At 39.1% G+C, this 12,953-nt stretch overlaps 1 protein-coding gene across 2 annotated transcripts in view; it reads left to right on the plus strand.

Annotated features, from left to right (window-relative positions):
• SESN1 (sestrin 1) overlaps positions 1-12,953 on the plus strand; it is an 84,832-nt gene continuing 71,879 nt past the window's right edge. For both annotated transcript variants that reach the window (XM_086461309.1, XM_086461310.1), the window contains exon 1: positions 1-282. In XM_086461309.1, coding sequence (XP_086317435.1) covers positions 1-282 — 282 coding nt within the window. The remainder of the gene's footprint in view (positions 283-12,953) is intronic.

Genomic DNA, 12,953 nt, shown 5'->3' on the forward strand with positions numbered 1-12,953 from the left:
ATGGAGGAGCGGGAAGGCGAGGTGCGCTGGGACGGGCTGTGCAGCCGCGACGCTGCCACCCGAGCCGCCGCCTTGGATACCATCGGCCAAGCCGTTCTCCGCCGTAGCGAGACCATCGCTCCCGTGGCGGCGGTGCCGCCTACCCGGGCCGCCGACGGGCTCCTGGTTCCCGTCGCCCGCGACGGGCTGAGCGAGGTGCTGGCCCGTCTGCTGATGCTCTCCAAGCGCTGCCCCTTCCCCGACGTGAGGGAGAAGAGCGAGGCGATCCTCAGCGGGGTGCAGGTAAGCATGGCAGACCCCACCTCCGCCGTGGGACGGGGCCGGGAGAGCCCCGCGGCCGCCCCCGGGGCGGCCGCGAGGCTCTCCCGGCCCCGTCCCACGCAGGACGCGCTCGACTTTTTGGCTGTGCAACGGGGGTGGGCATCTGAGTCCGGCCGGTCAGATTTATTTGTGCGGTAATACATGCTAAATGCTCCCCACCCCCTTCGCGAAGAAACATTTGGAAAAGCGTTATTAAAAGCGTCAAGTTCTTGAGCGCAATCCAGCAGAGGGAGGATTTTAGCGATGAATGGCTGGAAAGTAGCTGATCGTTGGGGCATCCTGAAGGAGAGTGCTAAAATGACAGCTTTAGCGTTCTAGTTTTGGTCTGTATGACCAGCGCTGTGATATTACCACTTGGCTTTAATACAAAAGCAGGAAAGATTTGGGTATAAACATTCAGGGCTGCCAATTAAAAATACAAATCAGTATGGGAGGTTTTTGAGCTTCTAAAAGCCGCTCGAGCTTCAAGACTGTTAAAACAGACCCTGTCAAAATTCCCTTTTTGTTGTTTATTGGGAAATAGTTTCTTCACTGGAATCGGTAAGATCCAAGCTGTTTTTTTGAAGCTTATAGGCAGTCTAGCCAAGAGAGGATTACATTTACTGACCTTTTATGCTAACAAAAATAAATGTTATTTTGTACTCTTCCACTGTTACAGTCTAATTATAGTTACTGGCACTGCAGTTCTCTTGCTCACCTAAAAGTTTTTGCGCAGGTCTTGAAATTCTGATGCAGGGCTTGTATCAACGGGTCCAGCAGCACTGCTAAAATACGACTTGCTGCAAAGTAGGAAAAGGAAATTCAGGTATTTCTTTTAATCAGAAGTGAATACATAGAGCTGTGCTTGGAGTTTGCTGCCTGATTCCCACTACTGTGCTTTTTCTCCCTGAGCATTAACAGGTTTAATATAGGGGAATCTAGGGGGAATAATAATAAGATATATATATATAAACATTATATATATAGTAATATATAGAATACACACGCATGTATTATTTATAAAGCATAATATATATAAAATACACATGTATAAGTATTGTAAAGGAACTTATATAGAGATCCATTTTTGCTCTTGTCCTACTTTCAAGTGGTTCAGAGAAATTCTGGGTTTGGATTATTGAACCTGGGAGAGGCTCTGTTTATTTTGTCTAACTTCTTAATAGTGTGCAATAAATACCGTATAATTTAACTTCCTTTATACAGGTTGGGCTGTATGGGGCATTTTTCTCAAAGCAGATTTTGTCAGTAGAAGCTCTATATACAACATATGGTCTATGTGAAAAGCTTGATAGCTATGCTGTTTTTCTGTAAAAAACCAAACCAATGACACAAACAAACAAAAAACCAAACCAAAACAAAAAAGCACCTTGAATATTAAGTTGAAAACTTAATTTGGCATCTTTGCATCACCGTCTTCCCTGTTAAAGATTCAAATGAGAAGTGAGCCCATTACCAGTGGGAATGATGAGTCACTGGAACAGACTGCTGAGGGGAGACTGCTTTTGTCAGGCACAAGTTATCAAGAGTCTATTCAAAGGCTGAACAGGTGGTGATCTCTCACTTAAGTCTTGGAGGAGGTCAGAATATATGATCTGATGGCTCCATTTAAAGTTTTTGCATAGGAAGTTACTGGCACTTTCAACTATTAGTCTTGTTTAGAAACTTTGTTACTAGATTTTTTTAAATATGCCAAAAAATTATGGCAGAAAATAAGTCCATCTTGATACAGCAAGTGCAAGTTCAAATCCCATGGTCATAGCTGGCTTGGTTAATAAAAACAGATGTGAAAGATAGAATAGATATGAAACCAGCTGTATACATGCAAGCTGGAGTAAAGTTTTAACAAGTTAAGCAAAATAAAATCAAATACAATGCTACTTCAAGAAAAATCTTTAAAAGCTGCTTTTGTAACTTTTTAGGGTGTAGGTCTAAGGGAGAAGTATTCTATATTCTATGAATATAGAGTGGCAAGTCTTAGTTCGTACAGCTGTACTCATAAATGAAAATTTTTGTTGTAATAATTGGATCCGTATTTGTGGAAGAAATAATCTGAGTATTCCATTTTTGGATGCTGTGGGTTATTGTCAGGCGTGAAATGGTTTTCTGTTGATTTCATGACCAAGAGGAATTTTAGTCAAATCTCTGCAGTGCAGATGGCAGATAAAGCAAACTATTAAATTAAATATAATTATCCCATAGAACTCGTGGCTTTTGGCAGTGATTGTAAGGGTAAATAGCTTAGTAACACTATAAAAATGTGAAATCCTACTCAGAACAGTATTAACACTTAAAGTACTCACTTGTATTTATCTCCCTGTATTGCAATATGAAACAATCTTTAAAGTGTACAGCAATACGTACTATTATGCTGTCTAAACCTCACTCTGCCAAGTTATTAAATGACATAGAGCCCAGGGCAGGAGAGGCAACTTTGAACCCAAAGGTTCTCCTGGGATCTGGTGCTGCCCTCCTCCTCTCTCTCCTGTGGAAAGGTCCAACTCTGACTAGTAGTCTGAGGCCTGGACTGTTTTGCGTTTTTGGTTGTTTTTTTTTTTTTTTTTTTTTCCCTGTTTCCTATGAAGTGGAGAGTTGTGCTTGCTTCATCGTTCTGCCCTGCATGCAGGATAGGTCAGTGAGGAAATCAAAGATCTGAATTTTCCATGTTGTCTGACAGCAATTTCTTTCTGGGGCTAGTGCCCTCTTGCCTGTTGAGGTAATCAACAAATATTTAGACATAAGCAACTATGCTGCTGGTGTTTTTGCAGCTTTGTGTCTGGAGCAAGTTGGTAGAATGCATTATGTGGCTGGTGTAAGCTGCAGGCTTGGCAGCAGCCTGTGTCAGCATGGTATCCCTCTAAGCCTGCCTTTGTTACGGTCTGGTTTTTTTTTTTAATGGAGAAAAATTCCTCTGAAATATGGTGGACTCCTAAGTGAGCAACTTTCTTCTTTGCTATTAACAAAAAGTACTATTTATGTTGTTATTAATAAATAGTAGTGCCTGTATCAGAATCTATAAAAATAAATCATTGCTTAATGTAAATTCCTGTTGATTTGGCTCATCCAGATAATGAATTCCTTATTGTAGGAGATATATATATATATAAAAAATATATATATTCTCTTAGGCTAAAAAATATGTATTAACTTCTCATTTAGATTAGACAAGTTGTGTTTGTAAGATTATTAGAAAGACAGTATCAGCAAACTAGCCCCCTTTTTTCTGATTAAGACTTTCTTGCTTTTATTAATAAAAGCAAGGCCGCTGAAGTCCCTTTGACCATATATATATATTTAAATATTTTAAAGGTATTACAATTGCATTGCTTTAACCAAGTGAAAAGAGTTTGAATGTTTGCCTATGAAAATATTTGATGAGGTTTTTTTGAGATAAAACCCCAAATATATCACAGCTTTTTGATAACTTCTTGCATATGCAGTATTTTGCATGTATCCATAGCCTGTTGCTTATGACCTTGCAGAAGAGCAGGTAATTTTGTCTAGTATGCTAGGTGTCAGCACACAAACACAAATAATATGGGGAATGAACAGCAGTGGAAGGTCTTAAAGCGTGATTATTAAAAGTATTCTGCCCAGCCTTGATCACATCAATTGGATGTCTGTGACTGCAATACAAGTACAAGGTGTATGTCAGTAGCTGGAGAAGAATCACTGAAAGTATGAGATTTGCTAGTTAACATCTCTCATAACCATCCAATGTGTTTTGGAAAAGACTGAGCAGAATGGACTGTTCTGCTGACTGAGGCATGTAAATTCATAAAAACAGTCTTTTTAGATTAACAAAGGGAATGCATAGATGGGTGGCAGGTTCTGCAGGAGTGACAAGATGTTAGCCTACACAGGATAAAAGATGACAGAAGAGCAGAATAAAAGCCACAAAAGTAAAAAAGCTTAGTATTCAGCATGTAAAGCTTGATTGGGGGGCAAATATAAGGAAGAAAGAAGCTCATCTCGACCTCCTTGAGAAGTAATGTAATAGTAACAAACACTTTTGTTGGAGTGGAAAATTTAGTAATGAAAAAAGAATTTTGCTCTCTACTGATCTCTTAAGTGATGTAAACACAAGAAACATAGAGGAAACGGCAAACTATGTTGCTGAAGATGCACATGAAGTGCACGAAGATGCATGACAAAACTGGGACAGGCAAATACATAATGAGGTATAGCTAAAAAGAATATTGGAAGAATGCAAGAAATAAAAGATCCCCAGATTAATGGATTAACAGATAATGCTGAGGTGATTGCAATGTTCTTTGAAATGGTTAATCCAGCCAGTGTACTTAATAGCCATGATAAAAACGTAAATAGTACTCTCCTAGACTTGGGGGGGGGGGGGGGGGGGGACGGGGACGGACACGACTGTAGGTTGCTTGGGTAAACAACAGATTTTTAATCTGGTAGGGCCTGCTGAAATTCATTCTGAGGTGCTTAAAACAACCTAGCTGATGAAGCAATGTCATATAGTGATAGCAATCTCAGGATAGTGGAGGGAAGTATTGGGCTCAATGGTGAATACCTCTTCAGTATGGGCTAAGTGGGATGAGGTGAAGTGGAAACTGGTGGATTTTAACTTTAGGTCAAAGAAAAAATACTGGAGCAGTGACAAAACACATTTTTTAGTGCCTAGAAAAAGGAGTTCAGCAACAGCCAAAACAGGCTTATCTAGGATAAATTATTTTAAATCTAGCATTTCTGCTTCTTCTATGATGGAGTAACACACCTTGTGATGCAGAGAGATGCTATAATGTTAATATGTTGATATACTGGAGTCCTCAATATTCACATGATATTCTTATTATCAAGCCAGGGAATTATGATCTAAAAACTGTGCAGTGAGTAAAATTACCTGGAAAACCATCCCCAGAAGGTAAGCAAGGTCAGGTAGCAAGTACTTGATACAGTTCTACAAGGTCCTGTCCAGCGTCATCTTGATTGACAAAGTTTTGTGCTTGTTGAATTGCAGATTACAAGTTGGGAGAGTACGAATACTGGAGAGCGGCCATAGAATTTAAAATTGTGTTAATAGTTAATGGGTACTTGTGTCATCTCTTCTAGACCTCTGATTTCTTTGTGAAGAAAGTTTGAAGAAATTGGTGGTGACACGGTCAGCTAAAAAGGAGGCTAAGACAGTATGTTCCCAAATAAATGGGGGATGGAGGGAATGAAGAGACTCCTGCAAAAAAGAAGGAAACGTGAGCGAGAATGAATGATCAGTTGATCTAAATTCCAGCAAGACTTAGGTTAGACATTTTGGCGAAAACTTCAAGGATTATGATAGTAAAGCAAGGCATAGACTATCCAGTCATGTTCATCACTAGAACTCTTTGTTTAAACTGTTCTTAAACATCAAGCAGGAGTGATAAGCTTATTTGATCTCTCCTGGGAAAGGCAGAACATTGCTAACTGGATGATATTCTTCCAGCCTCCTCTTCTGTGTTTTGTGTTGATAACTGCTTGGAGGGAGGGACCCTCTAAGTGCTTTCCTTTTGATCTCCAAGACCGTATTTACCAGCTAGGTAACACTGGAACTTGTGACCTGGAACCTCTGTCTCTTACTGAAAAGCAGCGGGTGGGCTTAGGAGGACTTTGAGTACCTCCTTGTTCGCTTAGGCCTGCTGCTCTAGTGGATAAATGTAACAGAGTCCCGTAGTTTGCAGAGGGTTGTATGGCACAAAACTAGAGAGGGGTCACATCAGCAGTCAAATACATATCCTCTTGTATTACAGCCCCTGGGCACTGCCTGTGACCTAGGCTTGCTTGGCAGGGGACATGGAATGTAACAGGCTTACCTTTCCAAACCCTAGCAAAATACTTGTATTGATTTAAATTAAATGAGCATCCAGAAAGGATGGGAAGACTTCTAGTCACAGCCAGAGCAGGCATCCCATCCTCTTCCCCTGCCACAGTGTGTGGCACAAATAAAGCCTCTGCCAGGAGAGGAGGCGGTAGTTCCCCTGTGTGTGTCCATAAAGGATAAATGAGGAGTTACTTTTCTGTTTCATTGCTAGATGTTTCTCCCAATAGAGTTCACTGTCTCCCTGCTTTGTGTATGCTCCCCGTCTGAGCTCTGTGGTGCATGCTTGTTAAGAGTAATAAGAGTGAAACTCAAATATGCTCCTTGCTCTCAAATGGTTTATCCTGATGACTCTGGTACTACAGGATACTGGCTAACTTCCCAAATCTTTAATCTGCTTTTGGTGTAGTCGTTGATAAATGACTTCATAACTTTGTCTTCAGTCTTTTTAGCCTTCTTGCACAACAGAAGTAACTTTCTTTAGTGAACTTTGAAATTTGTAGCTAGGCGGATCTGTTAGGTTGTGGGATGGTTTTTTTGTCAGTTAATTTGACTGTGTCCTGCTGCATGATAGCGATGTACCCCTGTGATGCTTGCTGTTGGTCCGTCACCATGGAATGGTGTCTCGTGAAATTGACAGTCTGTTCAAGCTGACGAATTTAAATATAGTATTCTTACTGGTGGTGGTGAGTCTGAGCCATCTAGAAGCTGACTAGTCTCCTTGCACAATGACAATACCCAAATCTGTCTGTTTCCCATAGTGCTCTTATGTAAAGTGGATGAAAACATCCTTTTTTTGTAAGTTCACTTCAGAGCAAAAGTATGTTCTGTCTCTTCCAGCCATTAGGTGGAATGGGTTTAATTATGTATTGTAGGGTGCTCCTTTGAAAGCCATGTGTCACTCTGCCAGATTGCTAGTTTAGAAAACATTTGTCTGTTAGGGGTTTTTTTTTTTTTTGTGGTGTTCAGATACTCTTGCTCTTCCCAGTATTGGGAGAGATACTGAAGTAATGACATGATGCCCTTAAATGATTAGTCTTATTTACAACTTCTGCTAGCCTACAAAAAGAACTGTACCTCTGCACTATTTGTTGTAAACATTTTCTGATGATGGGTCTGTATCACATGTTGTGTGGTGAGGCTGGCCGCAGAAGTTAAGGGAGAAAACTTAATCTTGACGTGTCAGGGAATGTTCTGTGCAGGGGTGTGAACGTGTTTTTTTTAAACAACTTAAATTGTCAATAGGCCTTAGATTGCCTTATCTGACTCCTACCTCCTTCAGCCTGCTTGCTTCCTTTCTGAAGACTTCAGTCTGTTTGAGAGAGGCGATGGGAAATTTTCTTTTGTTGAGTTTGTCAACTGTAGAATTGCCTGACCCTGAGAATGGCTTTGGCTGGAATAGAGTTGCTTGAAAACAGTTGAGGTTCTCAAAGTAATGTGCAGTAAGGTATCTGGATCAGTTCTAATCCTGTTTCTGTGTCTGGAGCTTTTCCGTAACTTTCCATGCTAGCTGTGTGCCATTCTTCTTGTATGGAAATGAGCTTTGCTTAGTCAGCTTTTTCTTATAATTGTTTGGGATAACTTGATCTGTAAATTTATGGGTTTATGTGATTCTATTGAATTGATTTTAAGGACATCATAACTAGGATTTTTATTTTCAAAAGAAGCGAAGAGTGAAGCACACGTGATAATATCGGCTTGGCTGATTTTCATTTTTTGACTGTGTTGAAATGCTTTAAACTGAAGAAACAGAACACACACATTTCCTCATCTCTTATTATTTACTAGTGAGGTAAGCAACTGTAGGGTGTGCATTGGTGGCTTACATTAAAAAAAGGTTTGTTTCCTGATATTCTTTTTTTTTTTTTCCATAGGAGCTAATATCTAGAGATCTGTAGAAACCAGAAATGCTTCAGCTTGAGTGCATTTTGTAAATAACAGCATCTGTTCTGATCTAGCAGTTGCTAAGGCACATGAGCTCTGTTTTAGATTTTGGCTTTTTTTTTTTTTTTTTTTTGCTGCTGCTGCTTTTTCTAGAGGTGATTCTACAAGTTGGGTGTTCTTTTAAACTTGTAGCTGTAGATGACCCTTTCCAGACTACACTCATGTATTCTAATGTCAACTTAGTCCTTTGTCTTAAATTATTTTTATTGCTCTGATACTAATGGTGTATGGGTAGCAGTGATCCTTCCCCCCTCTGCATTGATTTTGCTAAAAGTTCTGCTCTGCTTTAAGTTGCCAAAAAGTCAACTTATTTTTATTTTCTTTTTTAAAAAAAAAAACCCCACCCCACAAACAAACCAACCAAACACCCCCCACCCCCCCCCAACTTACAATTTGTCTTCCCTATTTAGTATGTAAATAACTGTCTTTATTTTGGGCTGTCAGCGTGCATTTGGATGCTTTTTTCTCACATAAGGAGAAATTTTATGCATCTTGAGGAGATGTTCAAACAAAGTGAAAAGCACTAAGAATTTGGAAAGGTTTAGAAATGAGCATATGTTATGGAAAGTATTAAGTGAAAAAAAAAGTATGGACTCCTAGGTTATGTAAAATAATACATCTTCCATTATCTTGACCAATATAAAAGAAAATTACATTGCCTCACTGTGGCAAGTGCAAAGTGAGCATTGAAGAAATACTTGCTGTTTTGTCATCTTACTCTTGACTTTTTCTTCAGGTCAGGGCTTCTCCTTTTAAAATAAACATAGTGGAAAAGTACTGAATATACCATTGTGGGACAGAAGAAATAGTTTTGAAAGCTTAAATATATTTTCCTGTGGATACAGAGTGTTTAAATTTCCAAAAATATGGTTTGCTGTCAGAATGGTTTTCTATTCCAGTAATTTGTTTACAATTTAAGGGGGTGGGAGGAGGGGAGCTTAGCGCTCTCTCCAGAAATCAAGTAAAACATGGAAATCTTCACTTGGACCTACATACATGAATTAAATCCAAAAAGTTAAGTGGTGGTTTTTCTCTTGTTTACCACTTTCTTGATGTTTCCAATGACTTTGAATTTATGTGTTTTTTTCTTTGTTTTTTCTTCTGGACAGCTTAGGTTAGATTGCTGCCAAAAGTTGGGTTGGGAAGGTGAACTGGTTTAGTTCTATTTAAATCTAGTAAACAATTAACCATTCTCCTTACTCCAGCTTTATGTAGAAACCAAACTTGTTCTTTCAAGTCATTTTGGTCAAAAGTATCACCCAGTGTTGTGTCCTAGTGCCTGACTATTACCCCAAAATACATTGGGCTGGTATTTTAAAAATAGAGGTGATGCTAGAACACATGCTTCTACTTATGTCATGTAACCTGACATAAGTTTTCCTTCTATGCAACTACAAGAACTTACTTTCAATCCAGGCATTGTGCTAAAGGAATACACAGTGCTTCTGAAAACATGTAGGTTTTTTTACTGTAAATTGATTAGAAATTGAAACTTTTCTTCACTTTTCTATGCTTTCTGGGGTCAGTAATAAGATTTTCTCATTTGCAGGCCTTACCTGACAAGTCCTTTGCCAACCTAAGTTTCTGACTGGCTCTGTGAACCTAAGTTTTGAGACTCAAGGTGTAACGACCTCTTAGTTAAATTTTCCTTCCTGGGATATTTTTGCTTGCTATTGAATTATTTTTAAGTAGTTGTTCTTCTAAAATAGGTATTTTAGTTAAGGATTCCTTAACTCCTAGAGAATAAACATGGAATAATATGATATTTGTCCAAAGGGGGAACAAACTTGAAAATGGAAACTTTTTTTTTTGAAGGAAGAGGAGAACCTCTTTTCTGAAAGATTTTTCCATTGCAGCTTGTTGCTGAGCCTCCACTGTTCCTGGTGTTTTACTCCAACAAAACTTTTAGCTTTAAAATTCAGCCTGTTTGCCAACATCCAATTCCACTTAGATTAAACTGTTTGTTTGGATTTTCCATTTATTTAAATTTTAGTTCTAATCTAGATTTGCACCGATTTCCATGTAGAAAGACTGAAGTGAGGAAAAAGCTTTTCTTAAACTTTCTATTTCTCTGAATTTTGAATCAATGCTGAATGCAAACTTATGTCCATTTAACAGTACTAAATATTTGGCAGCTGCCGTGCGTGTAACATTTTCTGAGCTCATCAGGTTATGAAGATAAGTCCTCATCAGGACAAGATTGCTTTTGATATTTGCCCTAACTTCATGTGTGTCCATTCTGTCCTTCTTGCTTGTGTTACAGAAAAGGTTTTGGAAGCATTGTAACTTTACCTGGATTATTATTTTTTTTTTTTTTTTTAAAAAAAGAGGTATAAGGGTAGTATTTACTTAGAAAGTAGTGTTTAAATAGTATTCTATAAGAGAAGCTTAATTCTGACATTTTTATTGCTACTGTTCTGTACCAGGATGCAGGAAAAGAAGCCAAATGGAAAAGGTTTTTGTCTGGCTTTTGGAAGGCATATTGGTATCTTGGCTCCTAGTGTTCTGCTTTGCTCACTGTTCAGAACATGGCAACTCTGCTTGGCTGATGTTGTCTGGAATCTGTCGGAAGAAGAGTATGTGTAAATTTGGAAGGTCAAATGTTGCTTCTCTTTCTTTCATTACTTGGTGTTAGGCCTTTCTGTTAAAGGATTTGAGTTTTTGCTAAGGTTTTACTAGGAATGAAAGCTGTGGTTTTTAATGCAGAAGATACTGTTTGTGTTGCACAATGTAAAATATCTCGAAATTTTAGGTTCTGAAGGTAATACTTAACTCTTTATAGCCTCTGCATTAAAGGAATGCCTGATACTGAAGCATAGGCTCTTTTGTGGTTTTTTTAAAAACTTTTAAAGAATTATGTAGTATGTTTGCTCACACTGGTGAAAGAGACTTGTGGGAAGCATAGTCTTCATGCACTCTGAATTCAGGATGCAAGTCATTATTCCGAAGGGCAGTGGAAAACATGGCTGCCTCACGGTGCTTCCAATACAAACATTAATTTTATAGTGATAGGCCGTGGTATGCTTCCCTTGTGTGTGGCTTACACCTATGTTCTTCCTCTTGGAGCCAGAGGTCTGCATTAAAGGGTTCAGCAGTGCTGCAGTATGTGTCACAATTTGCATGTTTTGAGGGGAGGTACAATTTCTGATTCTCGGGTCTTCTGGGGTAGAGTAGCCACGTGGCTCAAAAGTAGTTCCCAGTAGTAATAAATCTTCATGCATCTGCTTAAAAACATGTTAAGATGATTAAGAAGATTCTTCTGAGAATCTCACGTGGAAGCTGAATGACTTGCTTGTTCCCTCAAAAAAATAGTTGCTAAAAAAATACATGGGAAGATGTCCTAAGGTTTAAAAAAACCAAAGCACTTTACAAGGAAAAAAATTCAGATTTTAATACCATCTTCTAAACCAGTTCTTGATGGAGTTGGGAAACTGAGGATTTATCTAGATGTACACTCACAAATTGGCTGTTTAAAGATGACTTCAGGAATAAACGTGTCTTCTGAGATACAATATTGGGTTTCATGTAGAGGGCAGATCAGATGGAGGAATTATTCTGTCTTAAGAAATAACTTACATATGAAGCAAGGCAAGAAGTCCTTCCTTCCAGTTAAGTGTGTTCAGTCAGGAAGGAGAGATTCTTGGATTTTAATTTTTAATATTTATAAACTTGCAAATAGATCTGTAGTGACATATGTACATCAATAACAGATGGCATTAAGGTCAAATACTGGTCAAAAATACAAATTTTTTTTTTCCTCAGAAAACTGAGTAGTTAGCCGTAAATGAAAAATTTACTTTAATTGTAGACTCGCATGACTATGAAGGAAGTATTTGGACAAAATGGGCCTTTGAAGTGGACCAGTCAGTGTCCACACCACAGAAATAAGACTGGAACCTTTCCGTGTTGGTTCAGACAGACAGCTTATCTCAGTCCAGCTCATCAGAAATTTCTGAGGGTCCTTGTAAATGCTTATTATACAAACTGAGAAGCGCTCTCTGAAGTAAATGGGCAAAACGCAGACATATCTCCAAATCTGTGTAACATCTCATCTTAATTTCAGGACTAAATGGTGTGCTATCTGGGGACTATTTGGGATGTTTGTTATTCAGAGCTGGTTAACTAGATGCCTCAGTGCTTACCTCTTCTTGATAAACCAGACTAATGCTGCAAATTCATCAATGCAGCAATGACAACTGACTTTTCAGTGCCAGCCCCATTTAACCCTAGCTTGCAATGGCCTGATTCAGTTGGCACTTGTAACCATGTTTGCACTTTATTTGGGGTTGCTGATGTGGGAAGGCCAAAGCATGTTTCAGTGAAAGTCTGCTGCCTTGTGCTTAAGATAGGGCTTTGGTGAGAACTTATCCCGGGTCATCTTTTGCTAATATAACCTGTCTGGCTCTGTCCTGTCTGATGAAGTCTGGTCTGTATGTGGAGATTCTGCAGTAGTAATACTTTGTATCTCTTATTTCCTGTTTGCACACAGAAGTTGGCAGAAAGATGCCTAGCTTGGGAGATCAGGTGGGCTAGATGCCCAAGTGGTAATTGATAGAGTGACTTCACTGTGTTCTCCCAGTCTCTCATGCATTTGCAGTCCAGCCAAAGCAGAAATCTGTCTGGCCACGCTGGTACTTGGCACTGTCTGGAATGGCTTAAAACTTGTCTTGGTGCACTTGCTAAATAGCTGGTGACTGTGGAGGAAGATTATTATTTCTTCTGGGTTACTACAAAACATTTTCTAGGTTTGCCAAGTAAATGCTGTGAGTTAGCCCTTTGGATGTAACGGTCTCACCTTGGTTGCACTAGTGCTGAACTAAACAGAACTACATAGGGTCGAGCGTAGGATTTCATAGGGAGCTTTGCTCTACCACGC

Source organism: Leptosomus discolor, chromosome 2 (genome assembly GCF_034619465.1).
Source record: "Leptosomus discolor isolate bLepDis1 chromosome 2, bLepDis1.hap2, whole genome shotgun sequence".
Taxonomy (NCBI): Eukaryota; Metazoa; Chordata; class Aves; order Leptosomiformes; family Leptosomidae; genus Leptosomus; species Leptosomus discolor.